This window comes from Bufo gargarizans, chromosome 6 (assembly GCF_014858855.1).
Source record: "Bufo gargarizans isolate SCDJY-AF-19 chromosome 6, ASM1485885v1, whole genome shotgun sequence".
NCBI lineage: Eukaryota > Metazoa > Chordata > Amphibia > Anura > Bufonidae > Bufo > Bufo gargarizans.
The window spans coordinates 306,652,554-306,672,739 of NC_058085.1; the positions used below are offsets into that span (position 1 = coordinate 306,652,554).

General features: G+C 46.4%; 1 protein-coding gene across 3 annotated transcripts in view; it reads right to left on the bottom strand.

The window, feature by feature from the left end:
- SGMS1 (sphingomyelin synthase 1) overlaps nucleotides 1-20,186 on the bottom strand; it is a 276,959-nt gene that overhangs the window by 21,293 nt on the left and 235,480 nt on the right. For 2 of the 3 annotated variants that reach the window (XM_044296266.1, XM_044296268.1), the window contains exons 3-4: nucleotides 5,583-6,407; nucleotides 2,190-2,307 (exon numbers count right to left, since the gene is read on the bottom strand). In XM_044296266.1, coding sequence (XP_044152201.1) covers nucleotides 2,190-2,307; nucleotides 5,583-6,211 — 747 coding nt within the window. In that variant the 5' untranslated portion in view covers nucleotides 6,212-6,407. Of the gene's footprint in view, nucleotides 1-2,189; nucleotides 2,308-5,582; nucleotides 6,408-19,308; nucleotides 19,534-20,186 lie in introns of those variants that run through there. The other variant, XM_044296267.1, reaches the window with a different exon arrangement.

A 20,186-nucleotide genomic window follows, 5' to 3' on the forward strand; every position in this document is an offset into this window, starting at 1 on the left:
TGCCAGCGATGCATTAATGGTATCTCCAGATGGGGTGTCCTCTACTGGATTCCCAAGGAGAAGGAATGCCATAACCATGTCACACTGGTGGGACAGTCTAAGGCCATGTTCACATCACCAGTGAACGTTTTCGTCAGGCAACTGTGTGCCAGTGAGTTAACCGGATCAGACATTGAGAGATTCTACAGATCACTACGGGGATCCGGGTTTTGGCCAGACAGAAAAACGTTGAATGCAGGGATTTGTGCCAGATCAGGCCGTCAGATTCTCTTCCTGTAGATGCCAACGTGGCCAAACCCTGTATATCCACTGGAATCTAACCAAGGACATTGTCACACACGCAATATTTTTTTTTCTGTGTATTATATTTTACAGGTGTTCTCTGTGGCATTTCTATTTGTAATGCGTCTTATTTCTGGAAAGCATGCTGCACTTGCTGCAAAAAATAACAAAATACACCATTAAAAAACACCAAAACACCCCAAAACTGTGTGCGAATCCAGCCTACCTCAACGAATAGAACTTCAAACTGTCCTTCTCGGCACACTAATGGCGGGTTTACACAGCCTGATATGTCAGGCACATAATTGGGGACAAACGTTCCTTTGAACGCCTGTTCACCATAATCTGCCCATCTGAAGGTGCAGCCGATCACCTGATGAATGAGCGAAACAACGTTCAATTGGGTGAAAGTCATTCATGCAGGCAAGTCAATTATCGTTTCTGGGCAGCAGATTGTGCTGTCAAAACAGTGATCTGCCGCCCAGAAACAATGCAGCTGCAATGAGGACGAGCGATCACAATAGCAATCCATCGTCCTCGTACTGTGGAGGCGATCGCTGCTTGGAAATGCTTGAACGTGCAGCCAGTTGTCGGGAAGGGACGGGGTATACCTGACATAAGGCTGGCCTCACACATTAGACGGCAGTCGGCCAACTACCATTTCCCCTACCTCCCATATACACATCTGTGTTGTGGATACGGAGAGTGGCTGGTGGCAGATGAGTTAGGCAGCAGCTTATCTGGACTGACCATGAGGGGGAGGAACAATGAAATCCAACAGTCTGATCCTTGTTTTATTAGACATCACCATCCGAGGAGTCCGGAGCCCCCTGTACGCATTAAATGGTCAGCTGCTCCTGCCAAAAATGGTTAGGTTCTGCTGACATTAGTGTAAAGCGGGCATGCTCAACCAGCGGCCCTCCAGCTGTCGCAGAACTACAACTCCCAGCATGCCCGAACAGCCTACAGCAGGGCATTGTGGGAGTTGTAGTTTTACAACAGCTGGAGGGCCGCAGGTTGAGCATGACTGGTGTAAAGTGTACGGCCAGCTTCAATCTAAAACGCATTACCGCTCAAGTGAATACAATCTACTTTATTAAAGATGGGGAGAGGAGTTATCCTTCAATTACTTAAAGGGGTTGTACAAAGGTTGCTAGTCATCACCTGTCCACAGAATAGATAAGAAGCATATCTGAATGAAGAGCATGTGCACCGCCACTCTATTTTATCCCAATTGGACTGCCAAAGCACTCTGCGAATACAGTGCCCGGCTACCCTCGACAATCCCATAGAGCAGGGATCGCCAACCTGCAGCTCTCCGAGCTGTTGTGAAACTACAACTCCCAGCATGCTGACTTCTCTTCTGTGAGAGTTCAGAGAACACCCAGGCAAGTGTGCATGATGGGAGATGTAGTTTCAGAACACCTGGAGCGTGGGAGGGTTTCGGACCCCTGCCAGAGATTGAAAGGAGCAGCACTGCACATGCTCAACCATCACTCCATCCACTCACGAGACCCTCGGTGTCATGATCAGCAGTTGGACCCCCACTGACCAAACATCTGTCACTTACAGTGAATACCCCTGTAATACATCCTGTCACTGCTGACGTGGTGAACTATCAAACACAATTTTGTTCAAACAAAACTGAATACATTTGCTCCCGTCATTCCCTCTCTCACGCATACAGATGAGCCACGTGATAATCTAGAGCTGTGACCTTGTCAAACACTTGAGGGCCCTTTGGTCATCAAATAGTTAAAGCTGCACGCAGTTTAATCTCACGGGGAAGATTTCCATTTTGAACGCCAGATACCAACGTGCTGGTAAAGTAACCTTCACTGCCACAGCACACATGTGTGCGCCCTATCAAGGACACGGGGGAGATTTATTGGGAAGATCACACTTACCTTTGGAGAACAATTAAAATGCATTCCAGGAACCGGCAGCGTAGTAACATACATCGTTATGCATCGGTACAAGTACAGCGTCCCAACTAAACAAAAAAAGCGCCGGCAAATAATAGACCTGTAGAGGGAAAAGAGGATAATTAGAAGAGGCGACGAGGACATTGTGTGCACAGACATTAAACCGCTCAAACTTGTGTGTCTGATTATAAAGGAAAATTCCTCTAATCTGGCATGCTGGATTATCAAATGGAAGAGCATATAACAGACAACACGAGGAAGACTCCCGAAATTAAGAATGCATTTTCTATCATACGGTCCCCTAATTTGTGGTCTACTCAATCTTTTGGGTCTGGTCTTGTTCTCCGGGCAGCAGTGGCCATCACTGAAGAGATCCATTGGTGTAGAGCAGGGTTCCTCACCTCCAGTCCTCCCACCTAAGGGCTCATTCAGACGGCCGTATGCTGTCCGCAAAAATGCAGATCCTGTTTTTTTATTTTTACGGACAGTTTAGCATGTCTGCAAAAAACGGATTGTACTCCGTTTTTTTGCTGACCCATAGACTTCAATGTCCTGATTTTCACTGACAAGTATAGGACAGGTTTCATTTTTTTGCTGAGCTGTGCAATGGAAGATAAGGCCCCATAGAAGTGAATGGTACAGCATCTAATCCGCAAAAAAATGGATACGCACTTTTACGGACAGCATACAGCCATCTGAATGAGCCCTAACGGTCAGGTTTTCAGGATTTCCTTAGTATTGAGAAGGTGATATATTTAGTTTCAATGCATCAGGACTTACCACAGGTATTCATTCTGTGGGATATTCTCAAATGACCGCAAAATACATACGGTCGTTGTGCATGAGGCCTTAATCACAGGGAAAGCTGTTTGCTAAAGGGAGCATTACCTATGTCTTCGGGGGTGGTTTGGCTGCGGTCCTTCTCCCCCCACCAGTCACTGCATTCCTGCTTCAGGGGGTTGCCATATAACTAAGTAAAGGCCTGCTCCCGGTGCACACGTTTCTAAATTATGCTGAGAAGTAACAGATCAAGGCATGAGCGATCCAGGTTTCTCTTTTTCCAGATGGTCATAAATCAGGGATGCTCAACCTGTGACCCTCCAGCTGTTGCAGAACTACAACTCCTAGCATGCCCCAATAGCTGTAGGCTGTCCAGACATACTGGGAGTTGTAGTTTTGCAACAGCTGGAGGGCCACCGGTTGGGCATCCCTGGCATAACTAAAAGACTGTGATCCAGGTGCCACCATCAGGACCTGATTGTTACATGTCCCAATGCAAGTCACAGCAACTGCTTAAACACTCCTGTGCTGCGGGCACTGAACGATCGTCGTGCTTCTGCAGCGTGTAGCATCTAATAATAATGCCAGATAAAGGCAGCACTATTAGGACCAGAACAGACTATGCAGACTGGCACACTGAAGAGGATGGCAGGGGGAAAAGAAGTCATAAATGAAAATTCTAGGTGGACTGGATACTTGGGAACTGACCACGACAAGCAGCAGATACAGAGGAGAACACGCAGAAGACATTCCTATTAGCGGTGATTTGTCACTTGAGCGGCTATAAAGTCTCTATATAGCCACACAGTTTTCCGTCCCTTGTGACTTGTTCACACTCCGTTTTTAATTACGGTTGTTTCACAGCAACACGGGATACATGACGACCTCTACGCACATAGCCTGTGGCAGTCCAATTTATATGAAACGACTGCTTGTTAATGAAGTTGTGCGTCGCTTCAAAACCAGTAATTCAGGCAATTCCACTAGGCGTCCATTTAACAGACACACCAATGATGTCTTAATAGGGCAAATAAATGCCTTAAAATGCAAATTAAGGCCTCATGCACACAACTATATGTATTTAGTAACCCGCAGAAAACGGAACCGCAAAATATACGGATGATGTCAGTGTGCATTCTGTATTTTGTGGAAGGGAACAGCTGGCCCCTAATAGAACAGTGCCATCCTTGTCCGTAATGCGGACAATAATAGGACATTTTCTATTTTTCTTTGCGGAACAGAAATACCGAAACAGAATGCACACAGAGTACCTTCCTTTTTTTTTTTTTTTTTTTGGCGAACCCATTAAAATAAATGGTTCCGTATACGGTGCGAAAAAATAAAATAAAAATAAAAAATATGGAACTTTTGTGGCCCTATTGAAGTGAATGGGGTCGCATCAGACCTGCAAAAAATGCGGCTCGGATGCGGAAACAAACCATGTTTGTGTGAATGCGCCCTTAGACTGCAATAGAACACTATTGTAATCTATGGGCTTTTCACTGGCATCCAGTGGAGGCCGGCTGCAGGCACGGCCGAACAGCCAATTTGCTATGACAGCTAACTGGAGCCCCGTTTTTTCACAGCACATATGTCACTATTCACTGGTTAAATGACTGGAATTGGAACCATATCTGATCCTGCTCATTGTGGCCGGGTGTCAGTGGTATTACATAGCTGGCACCTGCTGTGTACAGTTCGGGCTCAGCTTATGAGCCTGCTCCATACATTAACCGGACCCCATCGACATACAGCTACATTGTGATGCCTGTAAAGGGTAAAGAGGATTTCCCAGAAAATTGTGGTTAACATGTATGAAAGGTCTGACTGCTGGAATTACCACCCATCACTACTGCAAGGTCCCAAGGCCTCAGTTCTCCTCACTGCGGACAATGGAGTCTGAATAGAGTGTCGGTCAAACGTGTCCACTGCTGCTACATTTAAAAGTCTATGGGACTTAGTTGTACTTCACCATCTCCACCAGGCCCACAGAGAACACGCAATGCCAAGAGCCACTGCATTAAACTCTCCCTAACCGCGGGCCTAAAGTAAGGAGGAACAGAAGGCTAGAGCTCGTAGAGGGGATCATGAATGGCCTAGCATTCGGACAGATTAACTACCCTGAGTTTTAGACCAGTTGGGTACCTAGGCATCTTTTTTCTGGGGCACAACTGTCCACAATCGTCTGCAGTCTATTACCAGGAATTATACGACTGCAGTGCGTAACCTGCCTGGATGAGTGACACAAAAAGATTAACGTGTGGTCATGGCCCTCGGGAAATGAATGGGGATCTGACTAGCTATAAAGACATAGTACATGGCCACCTACATTTTTGTGCATCTGAAAATATGGTTGACAAGGGATTCATATACCATGAAGCTAGCAGTGGCCATCAACCAGTAGCGGTCAATAATGCATGTAAATTCATGAAACACATTACAGTCTACTGATATACCAAAGGTCAGGGCAATGTCGCTAAGCAGACGGGGAAAACCAATACAAAGTAAACAAATATACGTATAAAGCGATAAAGAATACAAGAAGTAATATGATATAGGCCACGGTGGCAATTCTCATCATAGCCTTTTACTTACTTGTACTTCAGAAAAACCCACTGGAGAATCCATAGCGCCACAAGAATCATTCCATTAATCTCACATATGGAGAAGGCCCACGCAACCCGGTCAAAATGATCAAAAAACACATCCGGGAGCGGGCCTACCTCTGTCTTAGGAGGCACACGTTCATGGACGACAGAGATCATCACTGTGGTGAACATAAAACAGCAAAGTGCATAGAGGAAGGCTATAAAGGTTTTTTTCCACTCATCGGGAAAAGCCTGGGAACGCTCCACCTCCACAGGCATGGGGATCTTTATCATGTCCTTTCTGACTCCATTTGGCATCCCATTCTTCTTGGCTTTGCTGGTGAAACTATGGTCATTGGAATTGATCTCATCTTTCATGCTAATATGTCCGTTTGTGTAACCATTCTTATGTTCCTCTATGTGGTTCTCGATTTTCAGGGTCTCTATCATCTCCAGCAATTGCCGTCCATTATCAGATGATACAAGTGACAAGGGCGGCTTTTTAAAATCATCTTCTTTTAACCTGAGCAACCCTTGGCCGTTGAGGGATTTAAAGGTCTCAGAGTATTCTTGGAGACCTCTCTTGGTCAACCAGTCAGCAACCTCCTTGGGTGACCAGTAGATTACTTCCTTCATTTTAGAATGACAGCCGCGTTGGTGTGTTTTCTACACAATCCAATTATAACGGTAGAAGACGAGCAAAAGTCCTTTTCGTAACTTTCTCATCCTGTCCGAGATGTAGCTCTATAGAACGGCGGATCCTGTGGATAACTGGGAAGGCTTTACATGGCTGACTGCGTGCCGAGACATAGAAGGATGAGCTGCTGGTCGACTACAAAGAGAAACAAGACAGAAGTCAGGCTCACGACCCAAGGAGGGCGAACATTACAATGAGATTCATTCAGAAATTAGGCGCTACATATTTTTCGAAGCATGCCAACCTTCAGGACTTTGAACACCACTGACATGGGTGCTAGACGCTTCAATGGAAACATTAAAGATGCAAAGAGATATCATAAGGCTGCACTACTGAGGTTCTGAAGACCTGTTTCTGATTATGTCCCACATATACTCTCACACACGTGTCACAGCCTTGAAGAACATGTGGATGATGGCAGTTAGTGATTGAAATCATGCAACAGGCGTTTGCTTATTATTTGTCTGATCGGGGGGTAATGATTGGGCAAATGGATGTCCCTACGAACACTCACCCCCAATCTGTTGCCCGTGTAAAAATCCCTCAACACTGCAGGTGATAGAATAATTCAGTAGTGCAGCCTCTGGCTTTGGGCCAGTCTGTCTCTCACATCTCTCATATCTATCTAACCGTTTCCCATTTTTAATGTAAACTGATGGCTATTTCCACCTTTTATTTACAAGGCAGTAAAGGGAATCTGTCACTTGTAAAATCCATATCAGCCTGGAAGCGCTGCCTCAGCTATACCCACAGCTGTCTCTCCCGGATTCACTGCTGCAATACAGAGAAGACGTGGCCCAGATTTCCTAATCCTATAGATGAGCTGAGACGGGCACCAGATCTATCACAGGGGCGCAGGCTGGATGGTAGATCTGGTGCAGGGACAGACGCTCCTCTCTGGGCTTCCTTTCAGACGTCACAGGGTTCAGGTACGATTCCACAACCATAAACCACAGTTACCCAACAGCAACAAAATTTCATGTAGGAAATGATGTAATAATAAAAAACAAAAGTGAAAGGAGAACAAAAATAATTGAGAAATATCCAGAAATACCAGGTACAATACAGGATAGTCATGATTTAGGTCATAGAAAGCGGCACGGTCATTTCCGTCACTCAAACCACCATTCATAGTCATGTCGTGACCTTATCTTTCTCCATTGATATTTACGGAAGACAGGCGGAGGCTTTACATCTGGAGGGGAGACATTACTTTTGGAATGGATTATTTTATCACAATTGGGGCTTTGCATTTCAGAAATGACAGCCATGATAGTAACATATAGCATGAGGACCAGCGTCATGCCTGGTGTGGGTGACCCTGCGTCGCCGGCCCTCCACAGTACGGATCATTTACACGGGGACCCTCTTTCCTTTGATGTCTTATATCTTCCTTCCAGGAAATCGCTTTTCAAATCAACAGGATAAAAAGGGAAAAACATGTTTTATAGGATTTGGTGACCTGCAGGCATCAGTGATCGTATAGATGGGCTGGAAATGACAATAATCTACATTGTTTAAAATCAAGAATTCATTTAAAAAGAGCGTCTCGCAACAAAAAAAAAATAAAAAATTCTAGATTTTTTAAACCAGCATCTGGATCTGAATACTTTTGCAATTGCATTAATTAAAAATGTAGTATAGCCACCGAGTTATTCACTGAATTCTAACTGTATTGCGCCACCTGCTGTTTGCCATTTCTTAAAATTCTCTGTCCACCTGACTGAGGTGGACGTACATGCTCAGTTCTATTCTTTAACTAACAGGTGCAGCAGAAAGGACACATCCCTAAGTTCGCAGCTTGAAATAAATCTAGCAGAGCAGCTGAAGCAATAAATGGGGAAATCTCTGGATCATGTGAGGTCCATCGTTTGTTAGAAAGAGACTCGTCTACTATATGCTTTTCATTTTTTTTCACTACTTATGGGATAACTCCTTTAAAGGGGTTGTCCGATTCAGCTAAAGACCTCCTTCATTTAGCCTGTATGAGTGGAGTGTCAGAGTATTTCTTGCTCCGATGCTCCCCCTTGCCCTGCATCGCGCAGGACAAGGGCCTTTTCTTTACTACCGGTGACATTTTGTGCTTTTAATGGGTATGCTAAGCGGAGGCTGCCTAGCAGTCAGCCCGGTGATGTCACCGGCACAAGTGGGCAGCTGCCCTAGGCTATTTTACAGGCTTCAGGAGAAGCCTGGTACGTCACCGGTAGTGAAGAAAAAGCCCTTGCCCGGCTCTGATGCTCAAACATGGCAAATTAGTGAAGGGGAGCTCTGAACCTGGACAACCCCTTTAAGTAATCAAAAATGCCTACAGGATGCAATAACTCACTCTATGGAGGTGTACTAACCACAGACGGGTCTCTACCGCAGCAGTGACTAGCACTGTAGGACACAACATCCTTAACTAGGAAAAGCTGCTGTCTTTGGGGCATCCTTATTAAATCCGTGGCTAATAGACACGTCTCACCATCTCGGGCACCGATCATGTGGGCAGACAGCCTATCCAACCCCCACACGATGCATACAAGTCTGGCTTCATGAATATTTGGTGCCTACATCACAGCTTCAGTGCGTAGAACACGTCAATAATCATGAAACGCAAACTTCACCCCGACGTCCTCCATTATAGAAGATAGAAACTACAAACGAACCTGCCGATGTCCTTTCCTTAGTCGAAGCCACCCACAGATACGACATGATGCAGCTTTTCTCCGATCTCTGCATTGTGCCCATTATTCCTCTTGAAAATGCATGAAGAAGCTGACAACCGGGTGTTCTGCTGATGTGCTGACTACAAGGATGCCCCACCGACTAGGGGAGCTGAAACTTCCAACCGCCAAGTGAGTCATGCATTTCCAAGAGGAATAAGAGGGATGACATCATGCAGAGTTCTAAGAAGAGATTCTCTGGTAATGTCATGGGCAATACAAGCATTTACTAAAAGGGGAGTGAAGAGACGATAAGGTGATCTTTAAAAGGGGTTTTCGAGATATGAGCTCTGGATAGGTCATCAGTATCTGATCAGTGTGGGTCTGACCTCAAGAACCCCCGCCGATCAGATGTTTGAGAAGGCACCGACACTCGCAGTAGTGCCACGGCCTTCTCTCAGCTTTCCCTATGCCAAGCGATGTCACGTTCATGGGTCACGTGGCCTAGGAGCAGCTCAGCTGAAGTGAATGGGGCTGAGCTGCGATACAAAGTACAGCCGCTATACAATGTGCAGCACTGTGCTTGGTGAGCAGGCTGATACTAATCATCTATACTGAGGATAGAAGACAGTAAAAATATCTCAGTTTTCCCCTTTCCAAAATTACGCCACATTTCTGGTGTAAAATATGGTCTTAAATTAAGGTAGCCAATAGCCATGAGCGCTTGTGATAAATCTCATGCAGATCTAGACAGCCTGAGTGTATGTCATCTATAGGGGTGTGTTTTACATGGTGCACATATTGGGCTCCAGGACTGACCCCTTCCATGTGGTGGTCTCAAGTCATGGCAACTGCTGTCATCATTGCCATAAAGGGGTATTCCCATCTCAGACAATGGGGGCATAAAACTAGGATATGTCCCTTTTGTCCGATTTGGTGGGACTCGTAAACCCAGCAGGCAAAGTGAAGGAGGGCACACCGCACATGTAGGTCTGCCCTTCAGAAGTCCATCAGCCCCATAGAAGCGTATGGAAGCGGGGGCCGCACAAGCGTGCTGCGCTCCCATTAATTTCTATGGTAATTCCACCACCACTTTGTTTTAGAGATAGGTGGGACCTGCACCTATCAGGCAATGGGGGCATATCCTAGCGATATGCCCCCATTGTCTGACATGGGAATACCCCTTTAAGGCAATGCCGACAGCAGTTGCCATGACTTGACACCACCACCTCATGGAAGGGGTCAGTCCTGGAGCCCAATATGTGCACCACCATAGATGACATACACTCAGGCTGTCTAGATCTGCATGAGATTTATCACAAGCGCTCATGGCTATTGGCTACCTTAATTTAAGACAAGATTTTACACCAGAAGTGTGGCGTAATTTTGGTGAAAAATAGAGCATCATAGCGCCACCCCTTTCCAGTGTTTTCCGATGAGCGCCACCCATCCTTTTAAAGCAAGTCATAAAACGGTGTAAAAAGTTCTGCCAACATGCACCACTTTTTAGTAAAAAATTAATAAAAATAGTTGATTAGTAAATCTGGGCCGCAGGTCCTTTCAGAGGCTCAGCCAGTTTCACACGGCGGTATTATGAATCAGGAGTGGCTCCAAACCGTGACAGATCTTGCGATTATACGTCTCAGGGTGGGTTCACTCCTAGTCTTGGGTTACAAAAACTGACAGTGGCCTGAGGCAGACCGCTTTGTACACCAGCTGCTGACATCACCATTGCCACAGTTTTATTAAATGTCACCGCGGTCGCCAGCTATGTGACAGGCGTTCATCTGCTCTACTGAAATGAACAGCCGCGTCCTTTATCAATTAGCTCACTGCAGAGGCATTAACAAGCTTTAGTGCCGCTGGACGGTGTTCTGCTGACACTCATTCACGTAAAATATGCCACAGGACATTACACATTAACAATGGCACAGTAGCAGCCGAGCGCCACCCATGCCATGCACAGTGCAACAACCTCCAGTGGTCTTCTGCTGGTGCATTGCTTCCTGCAAAGCTCACCACATGTATGACAGCAGCGTTCTGCCTCCTTCTAGAGGGACCACAAATGGCTTTGTAGATATGATCAGGTAGAAAACAGGGCTCCCCAACATCAAAGCAGAGAATGGATGGAGAGGAGACCATGCCCTCTTCATTCACCTCTATGGAAGTTATTGCCTGCCACCTCTCCGTTATTCTCCGCCTGGATGTGGCGACCAGCGGGCATCTGTCCTCCGCACAGCTGTGTGGCCTGAATCTATCAGACATTTTGGGCATATCTAATGCTGAATGCGCTTGGTTGGAATACCGCTTTAAATGGGTACTCCGGGCTTTTAATATTGACGACCTACCCTTAGGATGGGTCATCCATATCAGATCGACAGGGGTCCGACAGCCGGCAGCCCCCCATCAATCAGAAGGCGCACGCAGTGTGTATGTGCCATCTCCCTTCCTGCTCTGCCATAGACCTAGCAGGAAGAGACGGGAGACAGCGCGTGCGCAGAGAGGGCTGGTATGTATGAGTATTTGCCTCCACCTCTGCTGGGTGGACAGAAAAATAAGGAAAAGAACAAACAGCAGGTGGCGCTAAACAGATTTAATTGAGTAACTCAATGGCTATTCAGCATTTTAATGACGCGTAATTACTGAAGTATCCAGATCTAGGTGCTGGTTTGAAAAACGAAGAATATTTTACGGGACAAGCCCTTTTCTGGTGAAGGTAATAAGTGCTGGATTACGAGATGCTGGGATTCACATCCATCTTTCACACGTCCTTTACATCATTGACTAGGAGACGTCCTCCCAAGACACGTCTGAAGTGGTACATTTAATGGAAGGAGTTAAAAGCTCAGGAACACTTTGCTAATATTCATTTCCCAGAAACAATTAGAAAACAATCTGAGCGCTGGGAAGAAATGTGGCTCCTTAGTAAGTCACATCATGAGACCAAAAAAAGCACATCACGCCATGACCAAGTGGCATAACTAATAGATGCCAATCACGGGGCATGAAAACTTGGCAAACTATCAGTGGTAACCCCCCTTGCCCTTTTGGATCTAATTCCAGTTAGTGTGCATTCACACAACCGTATGTATTTTGCAGACCGCAAAAAATACAGATGATGTCTGTGTGGCATCCGTTTTTTATGCAGATTCACTGTAACAATGCCTATTTTTGTCTGCATAACGGACAAGAATCGGACATGTTCAATCACTTTTGCTGACCCACTGAAATGAATAGGCCCGCATGCTATGTAAAAAATGCTGACTGGATGGGGGCCGAAAATACGGTTGTGTAAATGGGGTCTAATAAGGCTACTTTCACACTGGCGTTTTGGTTTCCATTTGCGAGATCCGTTCAGGGCTCTCACAAGCGGTTCAAAACGGATCAGTTTGGCCCTAATGCATTCTGAATGGAAAAGGATCCGCTCAGAATGCATCAGTTTGCCTCCGATCAGTCTCCATTCCGCTCTGGAGGCGGACACCAGAACACTGCCTGCAGCGTTTTGGCTCAGTTTTGTCAGACGGACACCAAACTGATCCGTCCTGGCACACAATGTAAGTCAACGGGGACGGATCCGTTTTCACTGACCATAGAAAACTGATCCGTCCCCCATTGATTTTCAATGATGTTAAAAGACAGCCAAATCGGATCTATGTTAAGGATAAAACAAACAGAAAGTGTGAAAGTAGCCTAAAACGTGGCAGAAAGTGTCCCACAAGCAGGATCTGTGGGCACTGGACGCACACCTTCAATAGCTGTCGGCTACACACTCATTGGGCTGACGGCTAGCTTTACAGGATCCCCCGCAACCACACACGTACACTTGGCTGAGCGGGGAAAGGGAAGCAAGACGCTGCCCTACTATTCGGGAGGCTCTCATACCCGTATGGCTGGTGCTGCCGAAATTGGCAGGTTCATCTGACTTCAACATGTATGAGGTTTACCATTGATGTGGAAAACCTGGGAGCCTTATTATCTGGCAGAAACATCAAGAGTAGAATTTGTAACGATTTTATAGAAGACTCAAGGACACATGCTGACGCGTTTCTTCTAATGGGATTTGTTTTATGACCGGTACAAATGGCTTCCAGGGCCCGGACTGGAAGTGTCATGAAGGGTACGCGATGTGTAAGACGTCCGTGTTCAGCTCTGTCACTGTCTACCAGCCATAGACTAAACCCTTAAGCGTCTTATGTCTGTATTAGAAGACATGTGACTGTTACGGCTTCTGTGCAACGTCAAAGAATGAAATAAATAAGGTGGGAGAGGAGAATGCTGCTGATACACCACCATAAGGACACACGCCCCGGGAAAGTGGAGCGGCTTGGGAGCTCCAGCTGTAACAGTACCTTGTACTATGCAGGCAACGTCACCAGCGTGTCCATCTATAGTCCAAAGGTGACACAAACAGGTAGAAAACGTACATGCGTTATGCTATGCTAGAAGGAATCGCAGCCTGAGGCAAAGTCTAGTTTAAAGGAAATGTGTCATCAGAAAACAACCTATTGTTTAAAGCACGTTTGAAAAATAAAAAAAAACACCAAATTTAAAATGTCAATATCTATATTTAAACACAAACCATAAAATCCTTCAGTTCTCTCACTGGCTACCAAGTCTAATAATGGGCACCTGGTCTGTAGAGATCACTTTACTGCAGTTATCTGCTTATCTATACACAGAGGTGATCTAATTACAGGCAGGATTGGAATGACAGATAAGACCAGATTCTCCATTCACAATAGGCGCTATCACAGCTTATCAGCCCCCTCCTAACCTCTGCACAGAGAAGGTCCCCTCCTGTCCGGTGTCTATGGCCCTTGTGGCTGCCGTAAAGCAATTTTTAATGCTTTGTAAATACTGTTAAGAACAGCTCGGGCAAGATGGCCGCGCCCATAATAACATTCAAGAAATAGAATTAAAAAAAAACGTTAAAAAAACTAATCAGAAAATAAAAACAGACTTGGGAAAAAAGGAGGAGGAGGAGATGTGCCGCTATTTGGTTTTAACTGGCAGGAAACATTTTTTGGTGACATATTTCCTTTAAGGTGCGTTCACAGGACCGTATGTATTTTGTGGTCAGAACAAAATATGCATCAGTTTTTTTTTTGCAGACCCCTTGTAACAATGCCTAGTCTGCAAAGCGGACAATAGGACACACTCTCTCTTCTTCGTGGAGATGTGGAACGGACATACGGATGCGGACAGCACACGGTGCACTGCCTGCATTTTTTGCAAACCCGTTGAAATGAATAAGTCCACATCCGATCTACAAAAATGCAGACCAAAAATACGGTCATGTGAATGAGGCCTTAAAATCAGGAATTCCTCTCTTTCTCAAAACCCTGATCTCAGCTCCAACAGAGTGAACTTCCCCAAAAGAAGCCTTTTTTCTCATTGGTTACTAAAAATCATTTCCTGCAAACACAGAAGGCCGACATTGTATCCAGCAGGTTCAGGTGGCATTGTGCAGTATGCAACTCTTACCTACAAAGAGGCCACATACGGCGAGAAGCGGATCTTGTCCGGGAATTATCCATTGTATGCGGCCATGTTTAAACAGTGGAGCACAGACACAATGGATCACCTGCTGTACAGCCATCCAGATACTCCCACCAGTATCTGCCAAGGCATTCCAGCAGCCAGGCCGAATTTAAAGGAGTTCTCCGCTATTTATTTTTGTTACTTGTTAGGAGGGTGTCTAGATGATGAGCAGGTCTCAAGGCGCCCTGCAGACGGAAAATCACAGCGCAGCACAGCAGAAAACTTCTCACTTTATGGCCTCAGAAATGACCTGTTATAATTATATTTTTGATTTCTTTTTTTTTTTTTTAAGTTTATCCATGCCGCTTTCAGTAAAAAAAAATAGCATATAATCTCATTGTCTTCATACTGGCCACTAGGCCTAAAACAGGTTAAAGGGGTTTTCTGAGAGTTTGTTTTTTTTTTTTTTTTTTTTACTGGATAGGTCATCAGTATCTGATTGGGGATCCGACACCCGGGACCTGCGCCGATCAGCTGTTTGAGAAGGCACAGATGCTCGCAGTAGAGCCGCGGCCTTCTCCAGCTTTGCCAAGGCAATGTTCCTCGGTACCGTGGCCTAGGCACAGCTTAGCCCCACTGGAGTGAATGGGGTTGAGCTGTGATATCAAGCACAGCCACTATACAATGTATGGCACACACAGGAGCTAACACCATTGACTTCTATGGGAGTTTTCTAGGCATGCTCAGTGACCTGTGCAGAGGTCAGAAGGGAGCAGATAAGCTGTGATATCACAAACTGAGAATTGTGTATCCTGTGTTATCTATAGAGAGGTGTTACTTGTCCTTGTAATCCTTCTGGTAGTCATAATGATAGTAGTTACTGAAAAGTTGCCTGTCCTTGTAATCCTGCCGGTGGTCATAATGATAGTAGTTACTGAAAAGTTGCCTGTACAGAACAGGAAACCATAACCTATTAGACTAGGTGACCAGTGTGAAAACTGCATTTTTATTGCTTCAGGTAGCAGGAAAATACATCCATTAATAATAGCCTATTACGAGCTATACTCCATTCATCAGAGCATAACCAGCACGGGTCCACTACTCACCGGCAGTGAGACGTCAGATGTATCCGATTATATGTAAAGCTGCACAAGGCATGTTTCTATCACCGCACGGATTGCTATTCCATCGCACAGCAGTTTCCAAGAACGTAGTAATTGTAATTTGCGCAATGAAATTGGATAGAAGCCAAGTTTCATGTAGCATTATAAAGGCACTGATACTTTACATACAGTGACTAACTACGTGAAACTTTACTTCTGTCCCATAACAGTAAGCGATAGTTCCGTCTGACCCAAATTATGAGTCAATACCAAAAAACGACCATAGATGTCCCTATTGCCAAAACTTAGTGTATCAATGAATATTGTGGCTGAAAGAAGGGGTACACCTAATCAAATAACCAGGTACGAGCTCCCGAGTATACAGGACAACGGAGACACAAAATACCTGTATAAAACACTATTTTGTGAAGTCCTGATATGTAACACAGTATACCATTAAAAAGGGGGAAGTGGCAGGACAGACACTATCCCGGCAATACACACACCACAAAAATATATCATATGGGGATAAACGGATAAAAATCAATGTCCCATACGTATAAATGGATATTAAAAGCGATATACTAGTAAGAGTTGACAGAGTGACGAAGGCACGCCGAAACGCGTGTCGGGGTAGCGCCATCCTGGTATACACACACTGCTTCTTGGGCGAGTCGTGTTTATGTTATGGTTCCTCTGGCCTGAGACTTTTGCAGGACTTGTCCATATTTATATGTTCAGGTTGCCAACATCGCCATATGATGTAGTGTTTATGACGACTGCTATCATTGACTCACTCTAATATCCATTTATACGCATGGGACATTGATTTTATTATTCATTTACCCCCCTATATGATATATTTTTGTGGTGTGTGTATTTTCCGGGATGGTGTCTGTTCTGCCACTTCCCCCTTTTTAATGGTATACTTTGTTACATATCAGGACTTCATAAAATACAATGTTGTATATGGGTATTATGTGAGCTTCATTTTCTTGTCTCCATTGTCCTGACCCAAATTATGGCCCAACCTGGTTGTCCTGCTGGACCTTAAAGGCCACCTGCCAGCAGATTTGTACCTATGACACTGGCTGACCCGTTACAAGCTGAAGACATCTGTGTTGGTCCCATGTCCCCAAGTGTCCGCATTACTGAGAAAAATTATGTTTTAATATTTGCAAATGATCCTCTTTATATTAAACTTTAAAGGGGATATCCAGTTATTTTTATCCCATCTCGTCCACAGTGGTGAGCCTTACAAGAATGTCACCTTACCAGGTATACGCTGCGCTTCCCGCTCTAATTACGTTGAGGGAACTTCTGCAACTTCCCAGTCCAGTTTCAACCCATAATGTACAGGGATTGCGCTGCAGCCAGGCAGCTTCGGGTGCAGGCACAACCTCGTACATTGTGGGCTGAAATCACAGAAGTGCCCGCAGCATAATTAGACCAGCATTCTAATAAGAGGATAACCCCTTTAAGAGAACTACTACCCAGCCTAAAGCTTTATTTCCATCTGCATCTTCTGTTCTTAGTGGAAGCCATGCCGAAGTGTACAACAGATCCATCCCACAGACGGTTGTATTTTCAACACAAGAATACTGCTGTATGTTGAACTGATCTTAAAGGAATTGTCCATCTCTGGGACATTATTAACTGTGGGCAGCAGCATGCTCCAAGTGTAGAGAGAAGAAGAGAAAAAATAAAAATCACACTTGTCTCCAGCTCGCGGCTTCGTTCCGGCTCTTTTTGGCAATCTTATTTCTTGGACTGCAAACTTTCGGACAGACGGGTCACAAGATGTGCTGCTTCAGCTTAGACAAGACCACTAAGAATGGACCAGTGGGGAGCAAGAGAGTAGGATTTTATTTTTATTTTTTTCAAAGATGCAACACACTGCTGTTTAGTTCAAAACATACCAGAGTGGACAACCCCTTGAAGGTCCTATGACAAAAGCCTAGGATCGGTGCAATTATTGATAACGAAAGGTGCCAGCAATCAGCAGATAAACGGGCACTCGTCTGTCAGGTGATCGCATCTTTCTGTAGCCCCTGAGGGTCCCTTCACACGGTGCGGAAAAATCTGCCAGGAAATCCGCAAGATTGTTGTGGATTCTTTGGTGTGAAATATGGTGCAGATTTCTGTATGAGGTCTCCATTCTTTTGCAGCAGTAAAAAAATAAATATTATAAATATCAGAGATTTTTCTGCATCGTTTTGCACTGTGGAATCCGTTTGCCAAAAGGACAGCATGGTGGAGATCTTCATGTGGCCGATTATCTGGCAGAATGTTCCGCAGCATGTGAAGGTACCCTAAAAACGCCAGCAGCAGAACCGCGTGAACAGCGATGGGGACGAGCGACCGCAATAGCCATAGAGGTCAATGCAGCCCCAGATCACAAGGTCCACGGCCCAGAGGATAGCAAACATTTCCTGTGTCAATATATTTTACATCATTAATGGGAGAATTTAGGATTTTAAAAAGAAAATATAACTTCCTAATATGGATGGAAAAATGCTGTAGAGTGTGTGTGCGCATACACCCTGCGTGCGGCATACGGTATAGTGCGCGTGCATACACCCTGCGTCCGGCATACGGTATAGTGCGCGTGCATACACCCTGCGTGCGGCATACGGTATAGTGCGCGTGCATACACCCTGCGTGCGGCATACGGTATAGTGCGCGTGCATACACCCTGCGTGCGGCATACGGTATAGTGCGCGTGCATACACCCTGCGTGCGGCATACGCATAGTGCACATCGTGTAAAGGTACACCACTTCTGTAAAACCACCACAACCATTTCCAGCAGGACACGAATTGCGGCCGCCACCACAACCACCAGTGTGGACCACAGCCCCAGGCTGACATAATCCAGCAGATCTGCTGACCTCCAGGACCACAATGCAGAACTCATGCCCCCCCCCCCCCCCCCCCCTCGGCGGGCGTAGTCATCGGTTTCGGCTGATACCTATACAAACAATCTACATTGTAGAGCGATGGGAACCGGTTTTGCATAAAACAAGCGGCGCGCTTCCCAGAAATAATGATGTCCACCCTGACTCAAGGTCCACTGACCCCGCTATGTACATGTCACCGCAGGAAGGATCGCACACAACAGGTGACATCACATATCCTGATTAACTTCTTCCTGCCCCCAAATAGCAGCATTCCTCATTTCCGTACGGTCAGCGACCTGCAGCACACAAGCCGAGGCAGGTACCGAGGGTCACGGAGTAAAAACGGACACATTGCTGTATGGTGGAGCGCTGACACCCGGCGCCCATAAAGCCATGAAAACAGCTTCCAAACGTGAGGCGGCACATGGTGCTGAGTACCCACACAGCTGGCACAGCCCTGGGAACCTTTGCCCCAGCTCCTGGCACAGGTGGTTACCTCAGGTTAATAGCACAAATCCCAGGAAGGGGAGGGACTTAAAGGGTCAGTCCTCAAAGTGAGAAAATGGGATCAATGTGACCAGAAAGTCCAACACACGGCAGTGACACTGTGTCCACAGGACAGCGACAAACCGTTCATGTGCAGCTGAGTGTAAGCGGCTGCTCTCTGCCACACTGCCCGCTCCAGTACCACCGTCCCTGAAAGTTGTCAAAAAGTCGCTAATCTCGTCACAGCCCCGAGCTCCCCCCCTACATATGTAAGGCTATGGTGGGCTCCAGCTTCAGGGTAGGACTACAATTCCCAGACTGCCCCGTCAGACGAGCCAGCGCTGGGGTTCACTGGTAGTTGTAGTCCCACCACCAGTCGTACAGTCCGGTCTCCCCCCCGGCTCTGCTCGCAGTGGACTCACCCGCTCTGCTCCGCACTGTACAGAAGACGCAGCTCGCTGGAGAAGTTTACTGGGAAATGCCTCGCGTCTGCGGGAAGGAGGAACAGACTGGGGGCGGGAGTCCCGGCCGGAGCGGGCAGCCTATAGGAGGGCGGCAGGCCTACAGGCCTATTGTAATTAGTGACTTCCAAGGCTGAGGGGGATGGGTGTGTCCTCCCCGCGGATACTCGCAGGGTGTGGTGCCGCTCCCCGCTCGTCACGTTATGCCGGGCCAAACAACTGCTCCATGTGGACGGGACCCTACACTGTGGACAGGCGCATGTAAACAACCCGCCCACAGCCGGCCGAGGATGCCGGTGCACGTGCCTAACCGTCCTCTACCAGCTGCCCCTGCTGTGCCTGACAGCCTCTATGAGCGGCAGACACCATACAGGGGGGGTTACTGCTGACAGTGTGAACTGACTCCTGCGGTTTTCCTCACTACTATGTTTCAGGGTGGGATTACACATAGTATGAGATATCAGAGAGAACCTGACATTTATATCTCTGCCTTTTCTGAACTTAAAGGGGTTGTTTACCCCTGGGGACCTTTTCTGTCCCCCCTCCCCCCACAGTGTGACCCATACTTACCTGAGCTCACCCTTGGGGGCTACAGTCTCGGGTCTCCCTTCATCAATATCTGGTTTGGGCGCTGCAGCCAATGACTGGCCACTGCGGTGACTTGTCACCCAAGCGTCACGTGACCCGGCCATGCTGGGGAGTCTGCAGAAAAGGTCCCCAGGGGGTGAACAACCCCTTTAAGACCAACCCTTATGAACAGCTATGAGTGACTGACAGCTCTCTCTGAATACACTCTCAAAAAATGTGCGCCGCCCGGGCACCAATCGTAGGGCCGCCAT